This window comes from Poecilia reticulata, chromosome 20, assembly GCF_904066995.2.
Source record: "Poecilia reticulata chromosome 20, P_reticulata-male-v2, whole genome shotgun sequence".
NCBI lineage: Eukaryota > Metazoa > Chordata > Actinopteri > Cyprinodontiformes > Poeciliidae > Poecilia > Poecilia reticulata.
The window spans coordinates 18,041,006-18,068,456 of NC_088849.1; the positions used below are offsets into that span (position 1 = coordinate 18,041,006).

Consider the following 27,451-nt stretch of genomic DNA (forward strand, 5'->3'; position numbering starts at 1 on the left):
CCAATCATTTCATATGGCAATTAATGTAACATGCTTTCATTTAAAAAAAAAAAACTAAAAAAAAAAAAACGTTTTTATTGCTGATGACACCTACTGTGCACCAATGGCAAAGTGTTTGGAAAATTTACTAAGTAATATTTCTATTCTTGGCTGCATTAGTACGGTAAAATCAAATGCTGCAAAACAAGAAAACAAGTAGCCACATTAAAAAGTGTTAATGATGACTTGCCTTTCCAACTTGAAGTTGGAATCACAACTATGTTGAAACTTTCATAACCAAAGATTTATTGATGCTTTTGATGATTTATTGATGCTTTTGTCAATGAAACCTGGGGTTTGTATAGGTTACTGAGAACTTCAGTTATTATGCTAACATCACAAAACCAATTCATGTTAAAGGGGGGATTAAATATTTGGAATCCAAAATATCTCTCTTACATATTTTAAATATAATCTACCCCATATATTCCTCAAACTGAATGTTACTTGCCCAGAGCAAACTGGTTACTTTCTGAAACTGCTTACTAAGATCTGATACATTTCACAAAACTTTCCAGTCACTTCCAAGAGTTTATAGTTTACTTTCTGGAACATAGAGGGCATATTTACTAAACTGACTAAACTCAGAGGTAGGTTTTGGGATCCTGTCTGCTTTATGGTGCAACTTCTAACGTGGTTCTTTCTGGAGCGTAAACTTTAGTTTCCACATTTTAGGAGTTCTTTTTCAGAGATCACCTTGCTGTAACTTACATGAGGACTCGAGTAGTTTTTATTTTATTTTTTTTTTAAAAATTGATATGTTACCACTTGCTTCCCAATAAAACAACGTTTTGTGTCCAAAACCTGAGGCTACTTTCATCATAAGAACAATGTTGCTTCTATGGATCTTAAAGATTACTTTTTAGAATATAGGAGGTATTTTTTAGTCTATAGTATGAGGTGACTTCTAACCTGGTATTTTTCAGAATATAGAGATTGCTTTCCAGTATTTTTATACACCACGTTTTGTGGAAGTTGCAGTTTCCCAAAACCCACAGATGGATATATTTACATATGAGTTTGGGAAAGGAGAAACTCACCCGACTGTCTGTAAAGGGCATGGTAGAAACTGCGGAAAAAGCATACTAGAAACATATAAATTGTTATATTACAACCACACAAATACCAATACCGATGTTATTTTGGAGAGAAAATGCATTAACATCCCGCATGCACAGCACTGAATCTTTTCATCTGCCATACATGATTTAAATATAGTGGTAGAATAATCAGTCAGCATTCAGCTGTGGGAATTCTGAGCTTAATGAATGTCTCTTCACATAAGCAGTTTGCCGGAGTTATTCCGAACACAAGACTGCTGTCAAAACGTCTATGAATCTCAATTTAACCACCATCTCAACCACATGGGGACCATCTTATGCAGGCTGTCTGCATGTCTAAATGCGAGAATTAGAAAAAAATATTGTTGTAAAAGAAAACACAATTAGTTTCCAGTTTCTACATCAAACTGGCAGAACAATTAAATAATTACCATTTTCTTAATATTGCATTTTTAATCTAGAGGAAAGCCCTAGCACATTGGGGTAAATCATTAGTTGATTCTTAATCACAGAGTAAGTTTGTGGTCATTACGACTCAAATTTTGAATCTCGGGGAGTATTTTGTGGATTAAATATCAACCACAAAAACGTTAAGTAAGATTTAAAGGTCATTCCCTCCTTATTTAAAAACAAGACCGGTGATTATTGAATATCATATGAAAACTGAGGAATATTGTTTTAAAAAACATCTACTATTTTGGTTGACAGTTCTAAAGTAAACAGACTAACGTAGGCTACTTCTAGCCGTGCGCCATCAGTGGCTATCAGCGTCACTGCTGCTGCCTCGAGCTGCTGAAGGAGGCAGGAAGGGCAGCAGTAGAGCAGTTTAGGAGCAATTATGTTTGAGGTGTCGGCGTGTGCTACAACATGCCGGACTGTATATCCCAAACTGAGAGCCATGAGGGTCTGAAAACATGTCCTCTACATATGGTTTCAGGGTGGTTTGAATCTGTACACATCAGCCTGTTAGTGCAGGGCCACATCGACCACGACTTTTATTCCTGACGTCTTTCTTTGTGTATTTATTGCAGTTGTCAGAAGATCTTTAGGAACCGGTGTCGCCACAATTATCTTGCAAAAGTAATCCGACCATCAGCGTGCGAATGGATGAATGATTGAATACAAGTGCAAATCATTTACCATTTCAAACGGTTTGGAAATAGTTACGCATCCTTTTGTCGCCTCCTTTCCCATAAATTTAAATTTGAAAAATTGCATTAAGTACCTTTTTCTAAAACCAAAAAAATGAAAATAAAATTGTGTTCAAATGAACAATTGATTTTTACTCTTGGTAGTCGTAAAAATTAACAGCGCTGTAATTTTTCTAAGGGTTATTGTTGCTTTTGTAGCCCTAGCCAACTTGTGCATAGTAGGACAGAGGGGATGCTGAATTTGGCACTTCAGACTTTAGTCCAACTGAGTATGTGTGAGAATCTCTTTCCACAAATGAAAATTGATGTTCACAGTTTCTTTCAGCTATACTTCTGACTGAACTTGTGAAAAAAATATGAGAAAGTGTGCCTGATTTCTTTCTAAAGACACCGTATGTCCTACTTGCACATGTACCCTGCAGGAAAATTAATGCCTTTCTATCGTATTGTGATCCAACTTCCATGCAATCTATAATGGAGTGGATATTGCTTAGCTTATTGACTGATGTCCCCTCCTCCCCACTTTGACATTTGCTTATCCTCGTGAGCATCTCCCAGTATTGACGTTTGCTCTATCTGGACATCTTCCTAAGCTGTTCTGTCATTTGTCACCTCTTAAATAAAAACCAAGGAGGTGTGGGAGCTGACAGTGATGAGGCTTAATGACACAAACCACCGTGGTGGTGGTTTCGTACAAACTCAGAAGAAAGAATTCACAGTGCGGCTTAATTTCCTGCTCGGTACCTGTAATGGATTCATAGAGCAATTTTACCCAGCGTATTTCCATCCGTGCCATTAATAAGCAGAATAAAGAAGAACCTCTCTACAAACCATTGCATGAATTCACTCATAACTGCAGTCAATTTAGAGGAAATTTATTGAAAAGCTGGCTTTTGGTTTAACACCTTTTAAACTAATGTATTTGGAGAGCGCACTCCACATGCTCTCCTGTCAAAAGCTACCATTTTCTCCCAACTTAGCCTTAACTCTCCACTTCTTGGATGCAAACTGGTGAGGTCAACACATGCACATTAGAGCTCATAAAACATCCTCTAAGTGGCGTTTCAGGATTTCTACTTTGCTAACTCACTTTTTGAAGAGCAATAAACGCAGCGCTTCTTTAAATACGTATCTCACAAAAATCCAGCCGGGAGCAGATTTTCTCATGATGTGGAAGACAAACTCTTCCTTTCTTCCCCTCCCTCTCTTTCTATTCATCCCTCCCTCAGACTGTCTCCTGCAGAGAGGCTATTATTGCAGCTAATTATCTACAAATAGGCCCAATATGACAAACACGGAACCAAGCTAGTGCTGGCTAAAAGCACGGGAATCATTCTGTGACGAAATAAAAGAAATGGAGACGGACAAAGACCAGAACAAAAAGTCATACATTAAAAAAAATATATATATATATTTTAAAAAGAGGCAAAATCTGAGATAATTATGAGGAACATGACAGAGACACAATGCGGTATGAGATGAGAGAAATTGCAGGACCAAAAAAAAAAAAAAAGATATAAGAGGGAGGCAGATGGGCGAAGAAAAGCAGCACAGAGAGAGGACTAACATGGGGGAAATGATCTTGTCTTTGCAATGTGTGACGGTTGTTGCCATTGGCAACTGTCCTGCAGTGCACGGGCCACATCCACTTAGCTCCCAGCGTGCTTCAGGATCAGGATAGCTCAGAGGTCTAAGGCTGTCTGGCTCATTTACATAAAGAAACTCATTTACCAGGCAAGCATGGAGGGCTATGACGCATCAATGGGTGCTTGATTAGATCTTTACCTTTGATACATATGAATATTTATCATGGCTGAATAACATTTGCTCTTCTTTCATCTGGATCATCCAGAGAGTCCTCCTCCTCCTCCTCTTCCTCCTCCTCTTAATTTTTTTCCAATGAATATGTCAGCGAAGCATCGGGGATCATGACAAGTGACAGTACTCGAGATAATCCGGTCATTGTTGCAAGAGATCAACACTCTCTTTAGGTTTTACAAACTGCATCAGGCTTCTGTCTTGTTGTTTATATTTACTCCAGGGATAACAGCTCCAAGAAACTTAAAGGAAATCAATTGGGGCGGGGGGACAGCAGTCACGGTGGCTCCCTTAAACAAATGTGCGTGTGAAGTAGACCACTGCAGGTGTGAGGAAGTTGAAACCGCAAACATGGCATCCACTTTTTTTTTTAGCAGCCGTTTCAATGAGTTGCACTTACGTCACTCACTCCGGCCTCCACTATCTTCAGGCCCGTCTCCTTCTCCAGCTGCTGCTTTTCTTGGACTGCAAAGGGAGACAAAAGCAGAGATTTGATGTGACAAAGTTACAGTTTTTGTTTTTTTTTTCTTTTCAGTTCCCGAGGTAGAACGGGGAATCAGTGAAACTGAGAATGATGCGATGGATGGATCAGTCTGAGTCAGATGTCAAACTGGTCATAGAAAATGTCCGGCACCCAAACACAAACACCTAAAATCCTCAACAGGGAAGGAGGTTTGCAACCTTCAAAGCTGTTGTAAGGTTGTAAACAGTGATACAGAACTAGGACATGAGTAATGCATAATCATGAACAGGGAGGACAGACATGCATGGTTTTCCTAAAGTTATTTCACATTTAATCTGAAAAGTGGGACATACAGTTGATATTAGCGACATATATATTTAGAGTAAAGTCTACATTAAATACATAGGTCTAAATCGGAGCTCAGTAGGAAGAATTTCACTAAAATAAAACATGTAGATACAGTTTCAAATGTTATTGTTTTGTTTTTATAAAACTGCTTTATCAAACACTTTTTATAATATCTACTTATGGTAGCCTGCTTTCATAGATAGAGTCTTGAATAACGCAGCAAGTGGAGAAACTGCCACCATTTTTTTGACATGAACATCATTGATTACACTCTGAAATCTGACAAATTCTCACCAATTCTATGAACACTCATTATACCTGATCATTCAGTCTTATTTAACTTATCTTTTGAATTTTTCAAATCAAAAGATTTTTTTAATGTCCTTTGATATATGCTGATGCAATATCTTAAGTTGGACAGTTTATAGCCGTGGTAGAGAAGAGTAAATGAATAAAAGTTAAAAGTAAAATGAATCAGCTATTAAATGTTTGAACAATTATCTTCTAATTGCCCTCAAAAATCTGACAATATATTGTCGAAAACCCTTTATGGTGATGCAGATACAGGCAGCAGACTGTTCCAAACCTGCAGACCACTGACACCCCATTATAGGAACATTGCAGCCTTGACATTGTTTAACCAAATTTAGCTTTAAGCTCTTTAAATTGGCTTAATATTTAGCATATTTTGCTTGCATTACTTTACGTCCAAACTCAGAATCTCTCACACCCCTAAGCTACCGTGGTGAGAGCCACCCTCCCCCCACTTGACAACCTGCCACCCGTATGTGCACGGATTTCAATTTTCATAATTAGTTTGTTAAATCAATAAGTGGGTCTTATCACAGGACACGTAACAGCTAGCTGTGCAGCAGTTTTAAAAGTAGCTTGTACATTGTCAGAAACAAGGCGAGATTTGTTTTTCTCCTGCCTCCAGAAAGTGGACTAACAAAAAGGCACCGAGTTAATAGGTTTTGAGAAAGTTCAGCCTTTCCTGACAACAGTTTAAGAGAAGTTATCTCAATTTATACACTCCGGGTTGTGGATAATTATGGAAACTATTTATTTTATCAACCACTACTCTGACGTTGTACACGCACTGTTGTCCTATAAGCACCACTCTGGCTTGCAAGTTAAAAAGTGCACATCAAAATGCACCTATTATTATGCACAAGTATCCATTCTTTCTGAAGATTACCAGAAAGCAGAAGAAGTGCTTGTACATTCACGGCACACAATAACTTGAGCCCCTGCCTTTGTTCTTGCAGTAATTAATACACCACCCGAGTTTGATCCTCAGATCTTGTGATCTAATCAAATATGGCATGCTATTTTCAATGCTTTGTTCACAAAGGACATTCTCATGCAAATCAAACTGAAGTGAGGCGATGTTAAATATCCATCACTCAAGATCACACAGTTTCGCCGACTTTTTCCCTTCCGTGCTGTCCTCGACGTTCCCTCCTCACTTTGATGGAAACATTTATATTAGAAAACAAAAATCAAAGGAGGCCCTAATAGATTAAGCCAAATTATAGAGCCGAAGCGGAAAATGCAGCATCATTTAATTGAGTTTGTTAGCATGTGAATGTGGCTGCTAATTTGGAGAAGAAAAAAAAAAAGGAGAAAGAGAGCAGGTCCTTTAAATCCCATCTCCCCAGATGAAGGCTATGCAAATGACCCTGAAGAGCTGAACCCAACCTCACACTCCAAATTCAGCAATGGGTCTGTTTAATTAGTATTTTAATCTATCCCAATGATTGCACTCAGTCCACATGCAGAATTCTATCTAATTAAGGATGCTACTTTTAGGGTAATCATCCATCTCTTTCTCCCTTTCTCCATCACCTTTTCTCTTTCTGCTTATTAAGGATCCTGCAAACATTGATCATCCTATCATCCCATCAGCATGGCAGGCAAGGAGACATCTCTTCTATGTTAGGTGTCATCCAAGGGTTTCTGGGGGGATGGCAAAAGTGAGCTAAAAGAGATCTCACTTAAGGGGCTGGGAAGGCTAAACGTGCATCCGAATCAATTCAATTCGAAAGATATTTTATTACTGAAGACACTTCTGACTGAAGACACTCTGATGTTGTGTAACAGTCCAATGAAGAGGATAGTCAGGGTTGTCCATAATTTTCTTGAATTTATGAAGAATCCCTATTTGACCAATGATCTACAACAGACCCCAGAACAGAACCAGCCTTCTTTATCACCTTGACGGATATCCCTGATTTTTTTATCGGGTACAACAGAGCAACAGAATGGAGAAGAAAGAGAATTTAAGTGTTTTTGAATGGATGAAAGTTGAGAACGGCTCAACACATATAACTTAAGACAAGTTTTAATGTGAAAGGAGAAAGCTGTTAAAATGCCAACAATTCCTGAAGACAAAGTAAACTAAACAAAGAGCTCTAAACTGGCACCATTTTTGCCTTTGGACCAAGACCAACAAGTCAAACCGGTGAAACAAGACTTAATTCCCCAAACCCTGATGGGTAGATGTTGCAAAAACATGAAACATGAAAAAAAAAAAAGCTACAGCAATTATATGAAGGGTTTGATGCCATAACGGCACTGAAACCTTTTCCATAGTTTATTAAAGAGGGCATAAGTTTTGAGATGCCATTTTTTAAATTTATTTATTTAAATATAGTTTAAATAAAAATGACCAAGTCTCTTGTTAACCTTTAATTATCTGTCAGGCACAACTTATAAACTGGCCAGTTATGAATAACTTAAGTCTTTACAGGATATGTAAAAAAACACAAAAACATATTTGATGTTATTAAAGTTAGATTTTAACTGTGTGCAAAACATTAATAGCGGTATCTTCGGCATGAAATTCCTCCCTGAGCTCGTTAGTTCCCCCCTCTTAGAGGGGCAACAGGACACCATGGGCATGTGGAGGAAGAAATTTGCATCATGGATGTGCAGTCAACAAATCTGATGCAATCTTGTCAGTGTGGACCTAGATTTCCCAGAGGAATGTTGCTGACAGCTTGCGGAATCCATGCCACAAAGAATTAAGGCAAACTTGATATCAACAGGGTGTGTCTAATAAAGTGGCCGGAGAGCTTACGTCTGATGCGTAGTGGTGAAAGAGATTTTTTTTTTTCTTTTTTCGCCATTTTGAGAGAATTAATCTCACTCAGTTTCCACTCCTGTAGCCATATTGACTCTCTGTAGGTACCTCCACTACCTGTTCAGGGAGGGGGTAATGAGCGAGGTAATTGGGCCCAGCTGGGTGAGGGTGGAGGTGGTGGAGGAAGGCCAAGATGCTTAAAGGTCAAACCACGTTTTGGTCCTAATGAGGACCCCTCTAGGGTCCCAACACATTATGAGTCGAACTAGAAAAGATTAGCCAGGAATCAACAGATATACATGCCGGCATGGTGGCTCAGGCTTGACAGACAAGCTGACATTAACCATCTTATTGTGAGACAAAAAAAAAATTAAAAAAATAGCTTAAAGGCCTGAAGGTCAGCAAAGAATCAAAGCTAAAAAGTCTCCAATCAACCTGAGTGGAAGTACTGTCCCAAAACAGCCACTTTAAATGTAAATACAATGTAGTTCCAAGCTCATTAGCTGGCGACTCGGTTGATCTGGGCGACTCTTACAATCCAGCCAGATGAATGCTTGTCTTCTCACCGCCTGGACAGATAACAGCCTTGGGCGTCTCTTTTTGGTCACCTCTTCTATTAACCTCCCTCTGGAGCTCGCTCACTTTCTCTTTTCGCACACGCGGGCACAGATTTTTGCAGGTTTCAAATTAGCGACCAAATACCCCTGACAGGCTGTGGAAAAGAGATGTCAGGTCTCATTTCAAAGAGACTCCTCCAGCCTTTTTAATAGGAATTGTCTGACTCTATCGAGGCTGATTTCTAAAGTGAAGATCTGATCACTGCTGCTCGTTTGATAATTTTTCTGAATCAAACCGAGCCAAATCATCTGATGTTCTGCAGGCAAAGAAAGAGACTAAAAAAAAAAATGATTTTTTTTTGCCCTGTCTTTTGCTTACTATTTGCATAATCTTTAGCAAAAATCAAACACAAAGGCAACAGATTTTAGCTGCAGGTGTCCATCCAAAACTTGAATGATTCAGAAAGAAGACACATTTTTCAGCTTTTTTTTTTTCTTTTTTAAAATCTCCATTCAAAAATGTTTTGACCCATTTTATGATGCGTCTTTTTTTGAAAACCCATAACATTAAACCAGAAGCATTTGACTGTTTGGATGGAGCGATCTGACCTGTTGCGGTCATGAAGGAGCTAAGCTGAAATTTCTTGTTATTTTCTAGATTTCATAATAAAGAAGAGCATCGCTCAGCTGAGCTTTTCCCGTAGCGTCACCAGACTCTGCCTCAGAGGTAGGATGAGGAGTTTAAGGGAGAGCAGGTGTTCTTCATCTGCTTCAAAAGGAAACAGCTAAGGTTGCTCCAACCAGGGTGCTTCCTGAACAAATCCCTTTGGAGGTTTACCAGGCAAGTCCCACTGGGAGTAGATCCTGGGAAGACTTGGAATGAGCTGGAGAGTGTCGCTTATGAGAGGGATACTTTGGCTCTCCTACCTAAAGTTTTTTCTTTCTGCAAACCGACAATAGATATGCGCAAGATGATGGATGGTTTGATCAGTAAATCAGATTTTGCTTTGTGGTGTGTGAGCATTTCAAGGTGGAAAAGGTTCATATCTCAAATAATTAGCACTTTAAACAGGGGCTTGAATACTTTTTATATCCATTACAATATAAAATTTTTGAAAATAATAGTTTAAATTATGCATGAGAGTTGAACATTGTAATAATCTTTTGTCTCTGGGATTTATACTAAAAATCCTTAACAGCCATAAAGTATAAACATAAAATTAACTCTGGGATGGCTAATAAAAAAGCTTAATGAGAATAATTGAAACTTTATAAAGTCTTCTGTGATCAGATCTTTGGGGGATAAAAAGCATTAGTTTATTCATCAGCTTTTCAAAGTTGTGAATATGTTGCCTATAATGGCTGCCATAATTCTCATTCATCCACAGAGACAGCTAACTTCTGAATTACTTCACTTGTAGTTTTTTTTTTTTTGTCACCTCTACTGATAATTACTTGTAGCCTATGTGTGGTGCACGCTGAATCAGCTTTAGGAAAAAGATCATTTCAATCAACAATCTAAAGGGTGATCAAACATGCTGCCGCCTTTTTTGACACTGATTAAAGAAAATGTGGATAAAACAAGCAAGCAGAAATTAAAGCTGGATTTTTCTGTGACCTTTAAACATCTCTGCAGGATATGCACTTACCAAAATGCATCAAGCGGTGAGATATAATTTGATTAAATTGCTGCTTTTCTCTGCCATATGCTGAAAACTGAAGCACTCTTCATTATGGATTCTAACTGCAAATCACGAATGATTATCATGAAGCCATCAGAGCTTAAAACCATGAATATATATATTCATTTTTCTGATATATGACTGCGTTGTTATTGTTAGAGGCAATATAAATTCAGCATGAGGAGACAAATCACCCTCTGTGGGCTGTAAATATTTAGCATTTCAACATGGCACAGGAAATGGTGAAGTCACATGAGTTTCATGTTGCTTCTTTGGCCAAAATAGGGGCATATAGTTGACAAAATGCATATTTCAACCATGCTCTGATTGATCTGTTAATATTGAATAACATCCCCATCCGTTCCATCTATCCAGCCCTTCTCTCTCGTGTTCCTTAGGTCGTCCATATTCACCACTTCCATCACTCTATCCATCACTCCAACCAAACAAAATGAAAGTGTTTATTGCGGAGGAGGGCTGACGCTCACGCCTCTCCACAGCCGTTAGCCTTATCAGCAGGAAATCGCTCCAATATTAAAGTTGCCATTCCGCCCACCATTCCCTTCCCCCCCTACCCCCTGCATATGATGGGTGTCTCTACCTATCAGAGGTAGAGACTGAGGTGAGGAGGAGGTGGAGGAAAGGAGAAGATGCACCTGATCCCTCCTCCCCCCAACACCACTGATAAGATGCATGGCAGCCCATTTTTTTCCAGTCAAAATCCTGGGAGAGAAATACAAAAAAAACACAACAACACAGAGAACCACAGCACCGACTTCAGAGCAGACGCACATTCATTACATGCATGACAGAAAACATACGTGACCGCTCTACACCCGACATCAGAACACAGATGCTTATCAAAATGTAAATAGCTGCACAAACATAGCTGCTGCTTCCATTACGCTTTTTCTGTCGCCCAATATAGCTAAGTATACGAGATAAGAACGGTAAAAGACTTCAATAAGAGTCAAAATTTTCGATCTTGATACACGTGTTTGCATGTCGTCCTCAGATGCTGCATTTCGCATTATGTATAAAATAAGTTGCCAGTACCAATGCTGAGCATTTCAAACCAGAAACTGCAGCAGAAGCCTCGACAAAACGCTGGGATCCATGCAGCCACATGCACAATAAACCCAACAAATTAAACTAGAGGTGTTCCCATTAGTTTCCACGCACTGTACAACAACCATGGCTATTAAAATGGTCAATACTAGGCCTTAACTGCACCACTTAAGGTATTATTTAAAGTAGATTTTCTTGTCAGAAACGGTGACCAGAAACCTAGGTGACGTCATTAACAATCATTAGCTTGTTTACTAACCAAGGCAAGCTGAGAAGTACAGAGGATTTTAAAAGTGAAGAGCTGCTGAAGAACTCCAGACAGAGGTAGAGCGCATTTGAAGATTGAGATAAATTAAATATAAAAGAAACGTTGCCCAGCATCTAAATGCACAACAAAAGAACTTTAAATAAATGAATCTTATAAACAAAGAGAAGTTTCAGGGGCATCAGAAACCTAAAGTTGTTTCTATAATCTGTAGACTGATCGAGCTATAGCTAATTAAATATGCTAAACCTTAATTAAATCAAAGGACGTATCTGGCGCATCATGCAAATGAGGAAGAAAGAGGAAAATTGTTGTAGCTAGAGATGAATATTATAAACTCATCTTAAAGCTTTTATTATTATTATTAATATTATTTAATCAAAGCCTTGATTAATCCTCTAGTTTATTGTAGTAAAACTGCAAAAATGGCAATCAAAACTTTTCAGAACAAAGATTTTTACACCACAAAAAAAAAAGAGTTTGAGGAAAATGAAAAAGGATTAATTCCGTGCAAAAATAATCCCTGTCTTGATAGAACTTGAATGCCACTTTGATAATAGGTTTATTGTTTAAGGAATGCACTAAACAAAAATCCTTAATGCATGTTTGGGTCCAACACCTGGAAAAGGTGGCTGACCAAAAGATAAAGGATTGTTAGCTGTTATTTGAAGGAAACTACTCATAAAATAGCCTTCAGTAAAAGTGAATGAATTCACAATAAAGACAATTTTTTAACAAAAGATCAAATTGGTAATTGGACCAAAAAGAAATCGAGATCTATAAACACTCTGAAGCCTTTTTTGTATTATTTTAATTTATTTACAAAATATTTGCAATTTGAATCAAAAATAACTGAATAGATACACCACCATGAAGGTTTTAAACAACCAATATTTTTTTTTTCTACTTTGATTTCAAGGAGACTTTCTTGTAATCTTTTCAAGTGTCTTTCAGAAAGAGCTGAAACAAGCTTTCAGTTGGTTTTTAACTTTGGCCATGACGACAAATCAGCAGTGTGTGCTAAAAAACACGATAAAGCTGACAAGTAGGAGACAACAACAATCGTGAATTGACTCTTCCATTTTCTAAAGTTGCCCATTTCATGCTGGGGTCACAGCAAAAGAAATTTGAGCCCAGAACAAACATCTGAAAGTCACTTCTATGTTAACAGTCTATGTAAACTGAGAAAAATCTCCAAAAATATTGACACAATCTATAGATCTTTAACTGCACACTTGAAGTTTTTGTCTGAATTTTTAGTCAGTTGTGCCCGAGTCACGTTTTAATGAGTAGACACGGCACTCGTTCACTCCTTATGTTTGAAATGTATGCTTAAATGATTCATGGTCAAGACTTTAGCGGCCAAACAAACTGAACAAAACAAGTGAGTTCTAAAAATGCGCTGGATGAAAGCCAAAGTGGAAAGATAATCTTCACCCAAGATCACTTCAAGGGTTCATTGAAAAATGGAGGCTTTTGTGATGAAAATATAAAGAAATCTATTAATTTAAGAAGTAGAGGAAAAATAAAAAGACACAAAGCTGTAAAAATAGATATATGAAAGCAACACTCAAATCCAAGATGGCTACATGGGAAAACGTGCGAAGGCAGATGTACAAACTTCAGAATTTCTATCTCTTTCTCAAATCACAATTAAAAAATAGTTACACATCAGACCGATTCAGACTCGCATTACTTTTATCCTTCCAAACCCCTCATATACTGGACATTACCTTTTAAATGAACATGAATTTAATGAATTGTTGCTTGCTTAATATCTTATATTGAAAAGTAAAGAAAGAAAACCAGACATGACTTATAAAACAAGGTAAAGGTCAAAAAATATACTTCAGCATTTCCATGTCGCTGAGCTGTTGCCAACTACAAGATTATAACATATGAATACAAACTGGAGAAGGGCGCTTTTTTTAAGATTCATGGTAAATAGATTTTATTTTTTTTAAATCCTCCCTTTTGACATCTTAGTCTTGATCAATAATATATAAAATCCTTAAATATTTAGCTATTTAAAAAGGACTGGGTAGAGGGTTTATCAGTTTCAGGTTGTTCTATCAAGAGTCATTTAACCCTTGATTTTAATTAACTTATCATGAATGAATAATAACCTGATTAAATTTGGTCAGGTTTTGGTTAATTAGAAGTTAAAAAGCTTTTTGTCATTTGTCATTTTTCCTCTAATAAGTCATACAATTTCAGCTCATATACCTTTGGAAGTTTCACTTTTGTGAAAATATGAATATTTGTTAATTCCCTAAGTTTTGTTCATTTTAGAAGGTACTTTATGGCACACTTGAATCTGACATAATTTATTATTGGACAAAGACAGTTGATACAAAAAAGCATTTTTAGAATGATTTCTTTAATAAAGATTAAAAAATATATAAACCAAAATTAAAAATAGTGCGAACAATTACGAACATAATGCAAATCACGACTTAACTCTGGTTGCCAATTTTTTGTTCAACTTTAGCCATTTAAAATCAAGATATCTGTTAAAGAGGATCTGTCTGACCACATGCTAAAAGATCTAAAAAAAAAAAAAAGTAACAGATTATTCTCCAATTTAAAAAAATTCCAAAATAGATGCAAAAGAAAGTAGTCATTTAGGACTTTTCAAGGATTAACCATTTAGAAAGTATTAAAAATTGTCGATTCATATCAGTCGGAGAAATGTCTGTCCCTTTAGTTTAATTATTCTCTCTTCTTAGCTTATGAAAAGTATCATTTGCAAGTCTAATAAGATCAAAAATAGTTTAATAAACGGTAACAGTCACTTAAATCCCCTTGAAGGCCATATGGAGTTATACTGAGCCAAATATCTCTGTCGCAAATAAAACAAGTCTCTCCCAGTAAACCAAACATCATGACATCATTAGGCTCAAATATCCAATAAGAAGTGCCAATCAAAAAGCCCCATGCCTGTCACATGGTACAGCCATGCTGTTAACAGCAGGGGTCCTGGCTGGCTCGCTGTTTATTCACCCCAATCGATCGTTTCCTGCGGATAAGGCCAACAGTGCCCCCCAAACAAACCAACTGCTGTTATTCAGCCTAAATCAGCACACCAGGCCCCTTTGCTGTCTACATAAATGCAACGACGATGAACTCGGAGGTAAAACGCTGCAAATAAACAAACGAAAATTGATTGTCGAGTTGATGCGTTATAAAGAAAAGAATTAAATAGCCTCTGTTTGGATCTGTGGTGACTGGAGTCCTGCAATCAGCATGCACTTTGAGTCCACTGCAGACACCATCAGACCGTTTCCAAGCCTCTTCCGTTCTCAAACAGAGCACATATGACATTTATAATTGCATCCCGCCTCATTAGAGAGCCCTCTCGACGATGCCCGAGTAATACACCTAGATGAGGCTTTGCCTGCTGCTCTTGAGCTAGCAGACACGCCAACACAGAACACCAACCACCGCCTACATAATATCTTTTTCTTTGCTGCCGTGTTGATTAATAGATTGTGGCTGCTCTGACACTCTGTGTAGAATAGGCATTTTGCCTCTGATAGGTGCTGACACCAATTCTTCACGGACTGCAGGAGACCAGGGGAAGGGAGAAGCACTGGCAAATGACTTGGACGGCACATGACTCCAGATGTGGGAGAAACCCAGCCACCTCCCCCGTCTCCCCCCTGCACAGATGTCACTCTGCATTCTCACCGGGGCGCGCTCAGATCGTTTACGGCGGCGTCTTGAAGATGACAGTTGGCAGATGTGTGACACGCGCCACACACAAATCGCATCTGACAATCGCTTAAAAAGAGCGGAAAGGTTTGTGGTTTACAGTGAGAGACGAGGTAAATAATTCACATCTGCAGCGATCGTGGCGGTCAGAAGTCCGGCACGTTACAAAGCAAACACTTAAACTGTATGACTGTGTGTGGAAAGTTTATTGCAACTTCAGACCTCGGGCCTGTAAATTACATTCACTAAATACAGTGCCACATTCTGGGGCCGCATTCGAAGGCCAATTATGTGACAGTGGCCCAAAGAAGGCTGTCCAAATTCGAAAGCTCCTCCAAATGCGGCCAACAAATGCTTTCGACTTTTCACAGAATTTGAAGGACTTGGAGTCTTTTGTATCCTTGAGGTCCTCCATATCCCAAGATTTATTGCAGGGCCAAACAGGAGATATTTTGTTCTCATAACAATGGCAAATGAAGCAGGAGATGGATTACAGCTTGAAATATAAGTATATTGCAATCTGGTGGTTTTAATATCGGTGTAAGAATCAAGAAATAAGAATAAAATATAACTGGCGGACTTCGATTCTTCAAGGGACCTGAATTTAGACACATCCTACATTCCAGTCTGTGGTTCAAACACCACTTGGACACTTGCTGGACTCAGTGGCTATTCTAAATTACTGCCTAGTTACAGCAACACACAAAGGACTTTTGAACACTTTTAAAACATGACCAAAAATGCAAAAATAAATATTTTTAAAGCAGATATTGCAACCTTTTACACACAAGGCAGCCATGTTAGACAGAGAAGCCTCTGACTTTTCCCATAAATTCTAATTTGTTCTTAATATTAATTTTGACAACCATTTATTTATATACATTTATCAGAAATGTGTCTTATAAATTAAAATAAAACAATGTATCCTTTTTTTTTTACCTTTTGACTACTTTCTGCTGCTCTATTTCATAAATACCCAGTCAAATGCGCAGATGTTTACAGAATAACAAAATGGGAAATAAGTAAATAAACAGGTTTTTAAGAGTTTCTGCACTGTGACACCAAGATTTTTGAAAGCCAGGTTTTAAAATTTTTTTTACATGGGTAAGAATGTTTACTCATTTTTAGAGTAATAATAAATTACTTCAGAATAACAATTTAAAGATGCTGGTGTACGTCTGCAGGCTTTCCCCTATTTAAAGAGATCCTTTCACGGGAAAAGCTTATCAGAGGAAGGGACAGTAAAATTAAGCTGAACACACACATGCATGCATGCGTGCATGCATTCACACACACCCAGACGCTCTTCCTCTGCTTCCCCACTGAGAGAACTCTGACAGAGGCAGCCCTACCTGTCACTGTGGTAGCAATTATCCTGCAGGCTCTCTCCACGGACCGTCTCCTGCAGGTCTCCACATTACTAACCACATCACTGGGCAAAGGACACACACACTCACACACTTACATTGAGCATACAAGATGGCACACAAAAAGGCCACACCCACACGTACACATATTGTGCATATTCACAGTTACACACGGCTGTGCTTTTCATCCACAATTCCCTCTCCACAAGCTAATGGCTCGAGCGAATCGCAGCGGTGTGTTGGTGCAGACATCTTGCTCACGGCAGGAGAAAACACACAGCAATAAGCGGAAGGTGGGTGTTCGTGCAAGCATGTACACATTCTTCTTCAGTCTTCATGCAGGTAAATTTTTTATTTTTTTTAAAAAAACAAAAAGAAAAACCCTGTCGTCTTTAAACACCCGCACGGGAGAGCCTGAATAAACGTAAAAGACATCATACGGCAGGTCTGGAAATGAGAGGAAGCATTAATTTAATGGCAGGATGTGAGTCTCAGTGACTCAACATGTCATTCTGAGCACAGAGAGAGAGAGAGAGAGAGAGAGAGAGAGAGAGAGAGAGAGAGAGAGAGAAATCACAGGTAGGACAGCATATCCATTTTGACTGCGAGGAAAGTTTCCTGGAGGAAACAGCTGAGCAGATTCACGTTGGTTCACTGGAGCTCGAAGGCAGAGCCACGTCTGGCTTTCAGAGACAGGTTGACTGTACAGAAGTGTGAAGGGTGATTTCAGAGAAAAGATGCCAACGTGACCTCATTACCGCAGATTTGTTCCGACTGTCATTAGGAATCACAAACGCCATCACTCAAGTCACGAGGACGAGGGAGAGGATGAAGTGGAGTAAAGCAGGGGTGAGCAGAAGGGTGCTGCTGGGCTCTAATTGTAATCAAGCACGTTTGATCTGAAGAATAAGACGTATCGTCAACCATCCATGACTGCAACACATGCTGCAGCTTATAGTTTAAAGCCAAAACAATATTTGTGTTGGCAATAAGAACCCAACGAACATCACATCTATGACTAATTTGATACACGGCAAGATAAATTCAGAAATCAGATCTGGTTGTTCAGTTTGGAGATTGTTGAAATCTTTGGATCAAGAAAACTTTGGAAAATAATTGGTGCCCTGTGGAATGTAACACATTTTATCACATCACAACAACAGCAACAGATCTTATAGGTTTTATTGATGCTATATGACATACACCAACACAAAATAAGGTATAGCTGTGAAACTGACAATAGTGGCAAAAAATTGTCTTGGCTAAACTTTTGTCTTGGCTAAACTTGGTCGCATTTACATTTCTGCTATTCAAAATCTTCATCAATAAACAGTGTATTTGATTGGCAAAAATCTGGCAAAAATCCTTAAATCTGACCAGCTTCCATTTCCTTGCTGACTAAAAGCTGCCAGCAACATGTTGATGTTTTTAGAGTTATATGCTGGCTTACTATTCTGCCACATATAGGATTTTGCAAGTAACATTTATACAAGTATTATTCATTCTACTTCACAGTTATGCTGTACTTTTTTAAGAAGAGAGCTGACAGATGTTTTAGGGTATGTTCACACAGCAGGTCTTGATTCTCAATTGCATTTTTTTCTTTCTTTTTTTTTTGTGTGGTCACTCATGCTACCAATTAATCAGGCTCCAGTGTGAACACTTTACAACCCTGATGTGACCTGCCTTCATAAAAGAAGAAACCGGGATCCAGAAATTGTTCGGGGATATGAAACTATGTGCTTTGGCTCTTTGCAAATAATTTTTAACAACTAGTTTGGAGTAAAAGCAGGTTTTGTGCAACTTTTACAGTTTTTCAGAAGAGGCCAATGTGTTTTCCCATCTGGTAGAGGCTATTGGACACGCGGCCTTTTAGTGACTGTCTGCAGATGTTAGTGCGCGTCTTCTCACAGAGTGGATAAAGCATCTGAGAGCTGCGTCCTATGAGCTCGCCTATCTCCGTCTCCATGAGGCATCCTGGCAGCTCCAGCGTTAATCTCACCACGTTGCCTTTCTTTGTACAGCTGGGAGTGGTGGGCGCAAAATGAAAGTGTCACACAACAGCCTCACGCAGGTGTCAAAACGTGAAATATGACATTTCCCTTCTGAGACTTTATTAGTTCACAAATCATTTTGTATTCAGCCCGCCTGGCATTACTACTTTGCTTTAGGACAAAATGTGATAATCATTATTATATGTCTAAAGCAGAGCAGCTGCGGCTGCAAAGAGAAAAGGAGCGAGAAAACACGCATTCAGGACGGGAAGCGATTCAGAAATCGAACTACACACTTTGACGAGTGTGTTTGTTAAAATTCGCTCCACACCTAATCAATCATTTTACAGCAGTTTCCAAAACAATTCCTTTTAAAAGTGAGGCGAGAGAGCGATTCAAAGTCACAGCATGATGATTAAATCTATACACCACAGAAGGGCACCATACTGTTTTTTGTTTTCCAGAATTAATTTCCTAAATATCCACAAAATTTCTCTGTGTTTCAAACCCTATTGAACCAAACTATCAAGCAGTTTGGAGGGAAAGGAAAAAGACAAGACTCTATAGGAATAGTTGCCTGTCTTTTTAAGGACACCTGTTGGGCTGCATGGCTCATCTCCTCCTCATTTAGCCTTCTGTCGAGGCTCCGTGGGGCTGATTACCAGGAAGAGCTGATTCCAGTTGCACTGCTTATCAGTCTAATTAGAGCCCCTGGCAGGTGACTTGAAGGAAGTTGTGTGCCTCGAGGATATTCAGGCACTGCAATTTGTACAGGCTACGTAGCCAAGGAAAATGACAAAAACAATAAAAGTAAAAACTTGTGGATGAAGAATCCTTGTGACAGCTGAGTCTTTGTGAGGGGGACAGGAAGCAACTTGAATAGCAACTAAATAGATTGTTTTGCACCACAAGTGCATTAAAAGGTAATTCAAAGTGGTGACAACCAGTCAAGAATGAGCGATGGGACACTTTGACTAACATTTACCAGTAAAACCGCAAACTGTCACCAAAAAGAACAAGAAAATAAAGGAACAAAATCGCAGCAAGCAAAAAAAAAAAAAAAAAAAAAGAAAAGAAAGATAGAGACAAGAAAGGACAAACAAAGTGAGAGGCATGGGGAGAAGAGACTGAAAAATTGAGGGCAATATATAAAATCTACAGGGGGTTGAACAACTTTCTAGCTAGTGTATCAGCCACAGATAAAAGGTCAGCAGGCTGCTGTTCGCACATCCAGGTGCTAATGTAACACCTCTCACACCTTCCCTGGTTGCTTGTCAGTGGCTGCCTGCAGGCTGGTGGGCAGAAAGACTGTTGTTTGTGCAAGAATAATATGTTGTAATCCCCCTGTCTGAGACGTGGCCTTAACACAGGTAATTGGACTTGGAGTGTGAGGATGCCTGTGGCTAAATACTCGCCAGCACTGCAAAACACATACAAAGCAGTCTTATTTAAACGTGCCCATAATCTCAAACACATAATCATTCCTTGGACAGTTTTATTGAGTCACATTGATTCCTAAGATATTTACATAAAAGATGCTAAGATATGAAGAAGCATCACATTCAAGAGCAGATTAAGATGTAGCAATCCTAGCTAAACCAAACAAACGAAGGCAAAGATGGTTTGAGCTGACCAAAATATTATTAGCTGTAGCACAGCTAGAGGATACAAGAAGTTTAGAAAGGTAGCAGTTTAAAGCTTCACCCATTGCTTCAAAAGTTGTGGGACTGTTTGTGATATAACTGATGGTGAATGTGGTAAGATAAAAGTGTGACTAGTTTGCAAAATGTGTTACTAGTAAGAGGCTTTGTTTTACTAATGCTACAAAATGCTGATTGTATGGACTAAAATGACGGCTGATGTCAAGAATGTCTTATAAGTACAACTTATCATAAATCAGTACTGAAGGCAAACCTGGAGGAATGACTGGATAGCAAGACTGCAAAGAGCCAAGATAGGCTCTTTGCAGTCTATCTTGTAAAGATAGACTGCGTATTTTAGTATTTGTTACTAAAATACACATGACAAGCATTTTAAGCAATTATTTGTGGTGTAGAATACTTATATTAAATTTGCCTTTAGAATGAAAATGCCATTCTGTGTGGCTGAGAATATACATCAACAACATAAGCCTAAAGTGGGCATGGTAGTTAAACTGGGAACATGTTTGCATTTGAGAAGCAAGCAGCCACCTCCTGAAAGGACCCTGGGAGCCACAATAACCCTCTGTAGTGGTCCATTCCAATACATACAGGCCACTGACCCATGACAGCCAGCCCATATCGATTTAGGACGAGGCAGAGGACACAGAGGACATAGAGAAAGGAGAGTATCAGGGGATGAAGAGAAAGGAGGAAGAATGGGAAAACAATGAGAAGGGCAGGGAGTAACATCCTTTTTAAAACTCATCCATAATTCATTTCCTTTTCCTTTATATTTCCTCCTACATTTCCTTTCCCTTTCAGAAGGCTATATGACATTTTAAAGGGGATTAGTGCCAACCTATTTTAAAATGCCTCGCTCACACACAGCGACCGACACATCCAGGATTGTACAGCCAAATTACCTATAAAGGAAAAACAGCTATAAGTTCCAGAAAGAGACATTACGATGTTACTGTGGTGAAATTACTATTGCGTTTCACATAACAAGGTGAGTTCATAATTGCTAGTTTTAATGCTCATAATGTAAGAGATAAAAACACGGACATGCCGATGATAAAAGCTCAGCATTGTGCTTGTACAAATGAAACTAGACTTGAAAAGGCATGTCAAGGGAATTTGCCACTTTTCCATTCCCATTCATATATGCATTTATGAAGCCTTTTATTATTCTGACTGACTTTAATGCAAAATAGCGCAATCACAGGTTTATTTAAAAACAAATGCAACAGACAGAAACACTCTACAGCTTTTTAATATCAGTTTTGTAACTTCGCTACCAGCATCATCTTTAAAACGAGCTTGAAAGGCTTTTAAAAAAATCATAGAGGAACAAAACATAATCATTTAATTAATTAGCAAGAATATCCCATGCACTGTGGTGTATGCTTCATCTGTTGAGAACGAAAACTGTCTCTCTTGTCACTGAACTTACGTAGGTAACATCATAGCTATATCTGTGAGGTTACATAATCAATCACATGTAGTGTCAAGGAATTTATAATAAGTTTGAAATAATTTTAACCTCAATTTCTAATTATTAGAAAAGGGAAAATGAAAAATTCTGTATTTTAATGTCTCCAATCAGTGCAGGAATCTTTCCGTTTTCTGAAAGTTCTATATATATATATATATATATGTAAACTTCTCAGGTACATGTAAACTTGTAAAATACATCCTGAATTCTCTAATATTCATTATGGATCCTGAATGTGAGAGATACTCTACGAGGATGCTTGCAGCAGTCACTGTTGCTCGAGAAAAATGTATTTATTTTTTTATTTTTTATTTTTTGGCTCCATGTGCTACCATGGAAGAGTTTTGTTGGTGCTTACAAAACCATTCAATGATGTATGAACAATAAAAAAAACCCAGCTTGAATACCTGCAGAGAAAGCTAATGGACACTATCAAATGTTGACAGTGTCTTCTGCCCAGAAAACAATGTGTTGGAGCTGCTGGGAAAACTCTATCCTGATGCTTTGGTGAACATGAGTTAAAATCAAAAGCCATAATCAGAGTATTGGAGACTACCCAATACTAAGGAGACTCTGAAACAAGCTGGTGGACCGACATTACAGACCAAAAGATTACAGATTCATTTTCCAAAATCATTTTATAAACATTTCTAATGTTCATGAGTTCTAAACACAACAATAAAGCATTAATCGAACAATTTATGTGGGTGGGTTCGTCAGGCTGTAAAAGTTTGCCACTTTTCTCCTATAAACCTTCACAATCTCTCTGTATTTGGAAAAGATCGTTGTCCTAAAAGGCATTTCCGGTGCATTAAATTCAGTAGTGAGAGGAAAAACACATTCAGCTTTTACAACTGCAACTATACATAAATGCCTTAAATTGCACACTCCACTCTGAACTGAACAGTACTTGTTAGTTTGCAGTAGAAGTACCCAGAAGCAGTGTTCAGTCAGTCAAACAATCAGTGGGGGGTTGCAAGCTCCACAAAAGCTACATGTAAATACAGCTGCACCATGCGCATGTCTTTGCATAAAGCCTCTCATGATGCCTGCAGGATCGAAAAATCAGTTGCAACCAACATTCTTAGAAAACAAAAAAATCAACAAACCCAGTTCATTATTTCCACTTATACAACATGCACACCATGTCATATCCAGGGATCCACATGAAGCACCGTCCAGCAGTTAGTCATGGCCGTGACTCGATTTAATTACTGCTTAATGCGAAGTACGGAGACGCCACAATCTGCATCGTGGGCAACAAGAGGTGTGCCCACATATGGACACGTATGGAGAGCGGCACAAAGGAAGTGAAAATTGAACATCTGTCCCCTTTTTCCTTTTCAAGCCCCCCTGCCAAAGAAAGCTGCTGCTGCACCTGGACATGAATTATAGAGAGGCACTTGGAAGGAAGAGAAGAAGAGGAGAGGTGAATGGAAATAAGGGGATGGGATAGGTTCCACATATACCCCCATCTGGAGGCACTCACTGGTGAGGAAACGGTTGGGAGGGGGTCATGATCAATTCGAAGTCAATAGTTACCAATAAAGAGTATCACAGTGATATCGCTTTCTATATGTTGCTTTAAGGTTGACATGTATTCAGAACTACCCATATTACAGGTGTTAATATATTAAAAAACAAAGGCGGCTCATTGTTAAACCTTGAATGATGTTCTTATGAAATGGCCCTCAACTTCTACTCCACGTTTTCAGACAGCTGTAAACCTTTAGAGAAAAAAAGTATATAATTATAGTCAAAGAGGAACTACAAAAGCAAATAGAGCTTTGAAGATTGAAAGCCCAAAATGTCACCCACCTGCTTTGAAGCTCCCTGGCTCGCTTTGTTTCTCTACACTTGTAGCTCACAAAACCACAGACACAGAGCACTGCATTGAGGGGCCAATTTAGCATGGATGTACCATTAAGAAGAACAAAAAAAAAAAAAAAATGCACAACACTCACCCAAACACACTAGCTTAAACAGTAATCCACTGCAGAAACACAAGGACAGATGAAGACGTACACACACCTGGGTTCATTGAGCAGATGTACGGCTGTCCCCCTTTGATTTGTTCCAAGCCTTTGTGGTTTCAGCAACTGAAGTGTCATCTGATGCCTCTTTAATAGACTGATACAGGTCTGTTGGTCCATTAAGGGGAACATCTTACAAAAAAAGTCTGTTTATCCTCAGGATATATGCTAATCTTCGAGATGAAGCAGTTTTTTTTTGTTTTGTTTTTTTTACTGATAATTCATTTGTGATCATTCAGTAAGATTAATATTTTAAAAAACACATTAGACAAAAACAAAAAGAATGAAAAATCAGCCAAGTCAGTCTGCTGCACATTCAGTCCAAAAATGAGTTTGTCTGAGCATCACAAAACACTACATACATTGCGCATAGGCATGCACTAGAATAAGATTATCACTTAATTAGAAACACAGGAATAAAACCAAGTAATAAAGTGAATAACATGGTCTAATTACCTTTTCTTAAAGCTGAAAAACAACAGCTATTACACTGGTCCAGATAAAATAATTACCGTATTTTCCGCACTATAAGGTGCACCGGATTATAAGGCGCAAATTCAATGAATGACCTATTTTAAAACTTTTTTCATATATAAGGCACACCGCATTATAAGGCGCATAGAATAGACACTTCAGTTTGGGTTGCCAATTTGTTCTGTACTCTATTATTACACATCCACATTTGTAAAGAAGTGGTCCCCAAGTACTTTATATAGTAGTCTGCCCCAGTCATTGTTTCACTCACGGTGTTGGTGTTGCGATATTGTGCCCAACTGCTTTCTGGGTAACGCAGACCAACCGACACGCTGCCGCCTCAGTCTCTGTCTCTGATTCTAATGCTGCACTTAGTAGATGTCCATGTAGGCTATATTGATAGCTATCAAAGTAACTTACTCTGTCTTTCTAGCAATAAATTATAAATTTGTCCCCAATTTTCATCCCAACTCACACCTTTCATTTAGACGCATGTAAAACGTTATTTTAGATAACATAACAGCGTAACATTTATTATTTTTTGTGACTTATAAAAAACACCAGTTATATAAAATAATTTAATATTGTTTTCTCCATCAACCATTTTATTTCTGTCCTTTGGAATCTCTGTATTTTCTGTCATCATGAGGCATAATAATGGCATTTCCATTCCATACAAAAAGTACTATGTGCAAGTTTGGCTTCACTAATAGTTAATGGGAACTTCTCTGACTGCAGCATTTCTGATCCGCTTTAAAGCAAACATCTAATCAGCCAGCCACTTGGCGGTAACTCAGTGCAATTAGGCCTTCAGACATGATCAGGACAATGCAGTGGAGCTGAGCGCAGGCTTCAGTGCGGGGAGTAAATGTGATCCAAGCGACTTTAAATGTGGCTCGGTCGTTTGTGCCCACCAGCTGGTTGGGAGTTTTTCAGCTGATCTCTTGGATTTTCAACCATCCTAATAACGACCGATTGCCCAAATTAGACGTTAGCATCCAGTGAGTGCCTTCTTGGAGAACAAGGTCCGGGCTGGTTTAGGGACAAATAAATGTAATAGTGACTTACATTACTTATTGCAATCAGGTATTTCTGCAGAAGTCAAACCTTGGAGTCACAGTAGCAGGATGTACTGGTCTACCTGAGTACATAAGCAAACAATTTTCATCCCTGTGTAACTAAAGCGTGCCTATCTTCACCCCAGCAGAGCATGGTACAGTGTGTAAAGCTTTAAATCAATAAAGCATCAGTGCTCATTCTGGCATTTGGAATGAAAACAGGGGACTTAGCGAAGCCTGCTTTTCCCTCAGAAATGCTCAGTATAATACAGCATGATGAGTAATACTCTCAGATTTGCTGTTGTTGAATACGGCTCGTAGCAGGAGTGAGGAAGAATTTCATTTGCATAGCTGTTTGTATCGGCTGCTTCATAAAGTAGCATCCATTGAGCATACAAACCACTGTGCACAGAGGAAACGTGCTACAAGTACCCGCTGTTCTTGACATAAGGACCATCGGCACACGGTCTCTCAATCTGAGTAGCCATCACTAAGGGCATGGGCACGGAAGATGAAGGGACAGGGGAATATATAGAGAGATGGGGGTTGAACGGGTCAAGATGAAGCAAAGAGAGAGTGAGAGATCACCACTGTCGACAGGACTGAAGTGGAGGTTGGATATTCTACAGACACAGAGAGTCGTCATCCCTATGAACTACCGAGAACAAAACCTTTTCAAACTGCTGATTTTAGGAGAAGCTTATGTAGCCTTTTCCCAACGCAAAAGATATCAGGTCAGTTCTGCAGATCATATTCAGTTAATCATCATTACAGCTTTGAGGGAAAACGTGTTGTTTTGTCAGTTCTCAGAACATGAAGCTAGTGAGCCGTTTTGTCATTAACTTCGCCACCATGTGTGAGAAATGTTCTAGTGCCAGCACAGGGCTTAGCTGGAAAATTAAATTATGGCAAATTCCTCGGTCAGATAAAAATGGCATCATCCACTCTTTGGCTCAAACCCAGCTGGAATTCATTATAAAATTTGGTGTCGCATAATGACAAGTCTCTGCTAACTGGAGTTCTTTTACCCGAGTGTCAACAACGTGTTTATCAGCTTTGTGTGCAGAGATGTATTTGGAACTAGGATCAACATAAAAGGCCGTACTGTTGAATATATGTGTATTCTCATTGAAGGATTTCTGTCTGAGATGAAACGGCCATAAAAAATAATTTTGTGTCCTGTGAATTATTTCTGTATTGATTTTGGCATATGTTTAATGTAAACTACTTTTCAGTTTTCTGGCAGAGGCCATTCTTTTTGCTTTTTTTTTTTGTTATAATGTCCATTCATTTTTAAGAACCCATAATTCTGTTACATCGTAGAAAGTCCAGTATGCTGAGGTATTGCTCCACATATTCATCCCAGGTTTTGCATTCACCTGAAAAGTCAGTTGTTAAACAGACTCTCTCTTAGTCTCGTCTGACCAACAGATAAAATACCAGCAGTATTGCTGTGAGACCACCCTTTTAAAGTATCTGCCTTATCTAGGTCTCCGATGTGCTGGACTTCCTCTCAAGAAAAGCTAGGACCAACGTTAGCTCCTTTTTTACTACATGTTACTGTGAAGCTCCTGGTTCAAATGCAGCCAATAAATATTTTTACCTTGAACATTTCATTGTGCCACCATTTGCTCCTACAAGGAGTCTACTTGTTTTAATGGACGCTGGAGTTGTCATTCTTTGTTACAATCCCCCAAGAATGAGATTTGAAGGTTTCTTACCTCCCTTAAGGTCCCCATGGCTGTATGGCCAGATGTGGTGGGTCGTCAACCAGCCTTAAGGTTTACATTAGTAGTTATTGTCGTTACCTGACTTCTGAAGATGACAGACTATATGTGTAACTTACTTGAGTTGCATATTTTTTTGTCTTGCACATTTAGAACAGTGAACAAGAGGAATTGGCCTCAGTGTCGCATCATATTTCACTCTAGGGAGACAGAAATGTGTTGATCCCTAATTAAAGTTTCTTGCCACATTTCTATTTAATAAAGGAAAGTAGAAATAAAAAATAAGTTCTTTAGCATGTGCCATATTAGAATTGCTGCAGGTACAAATAAAGGCAGCCCATAATATATATAATTTCAATAAATATATTATGTCTTAACCTTGATTTTTTTCTCTATTCATTAAATGGAC

At 38.6% G+C, this 27,451-nt stretch overlaps 1 protein-coding gene across 1 annotated transcript in view; it reads right to left on the reverse strand.

The window, feature by feature from the left end:
• The window catches only part of ptprn2 (protein tyrosine phosphatase receptor type N2), a 148,138-nt gene that overhangs the window by 59,611 nt on the left and 61,076 nt on the right, over nucleotides 1-27,451 (reverse strand). The window contains exon 11 of the mRNA XM_008396736.3: nucleotides 4,470-4,534. Coding sequence (XP_008394958.1) covers nucleotides 4,470-4,534 — 65 coding nt within the window. The remainder of the gene's footprint in view (nucleotides 1-4,469; nucleotides 4,535-27,451) is intronic.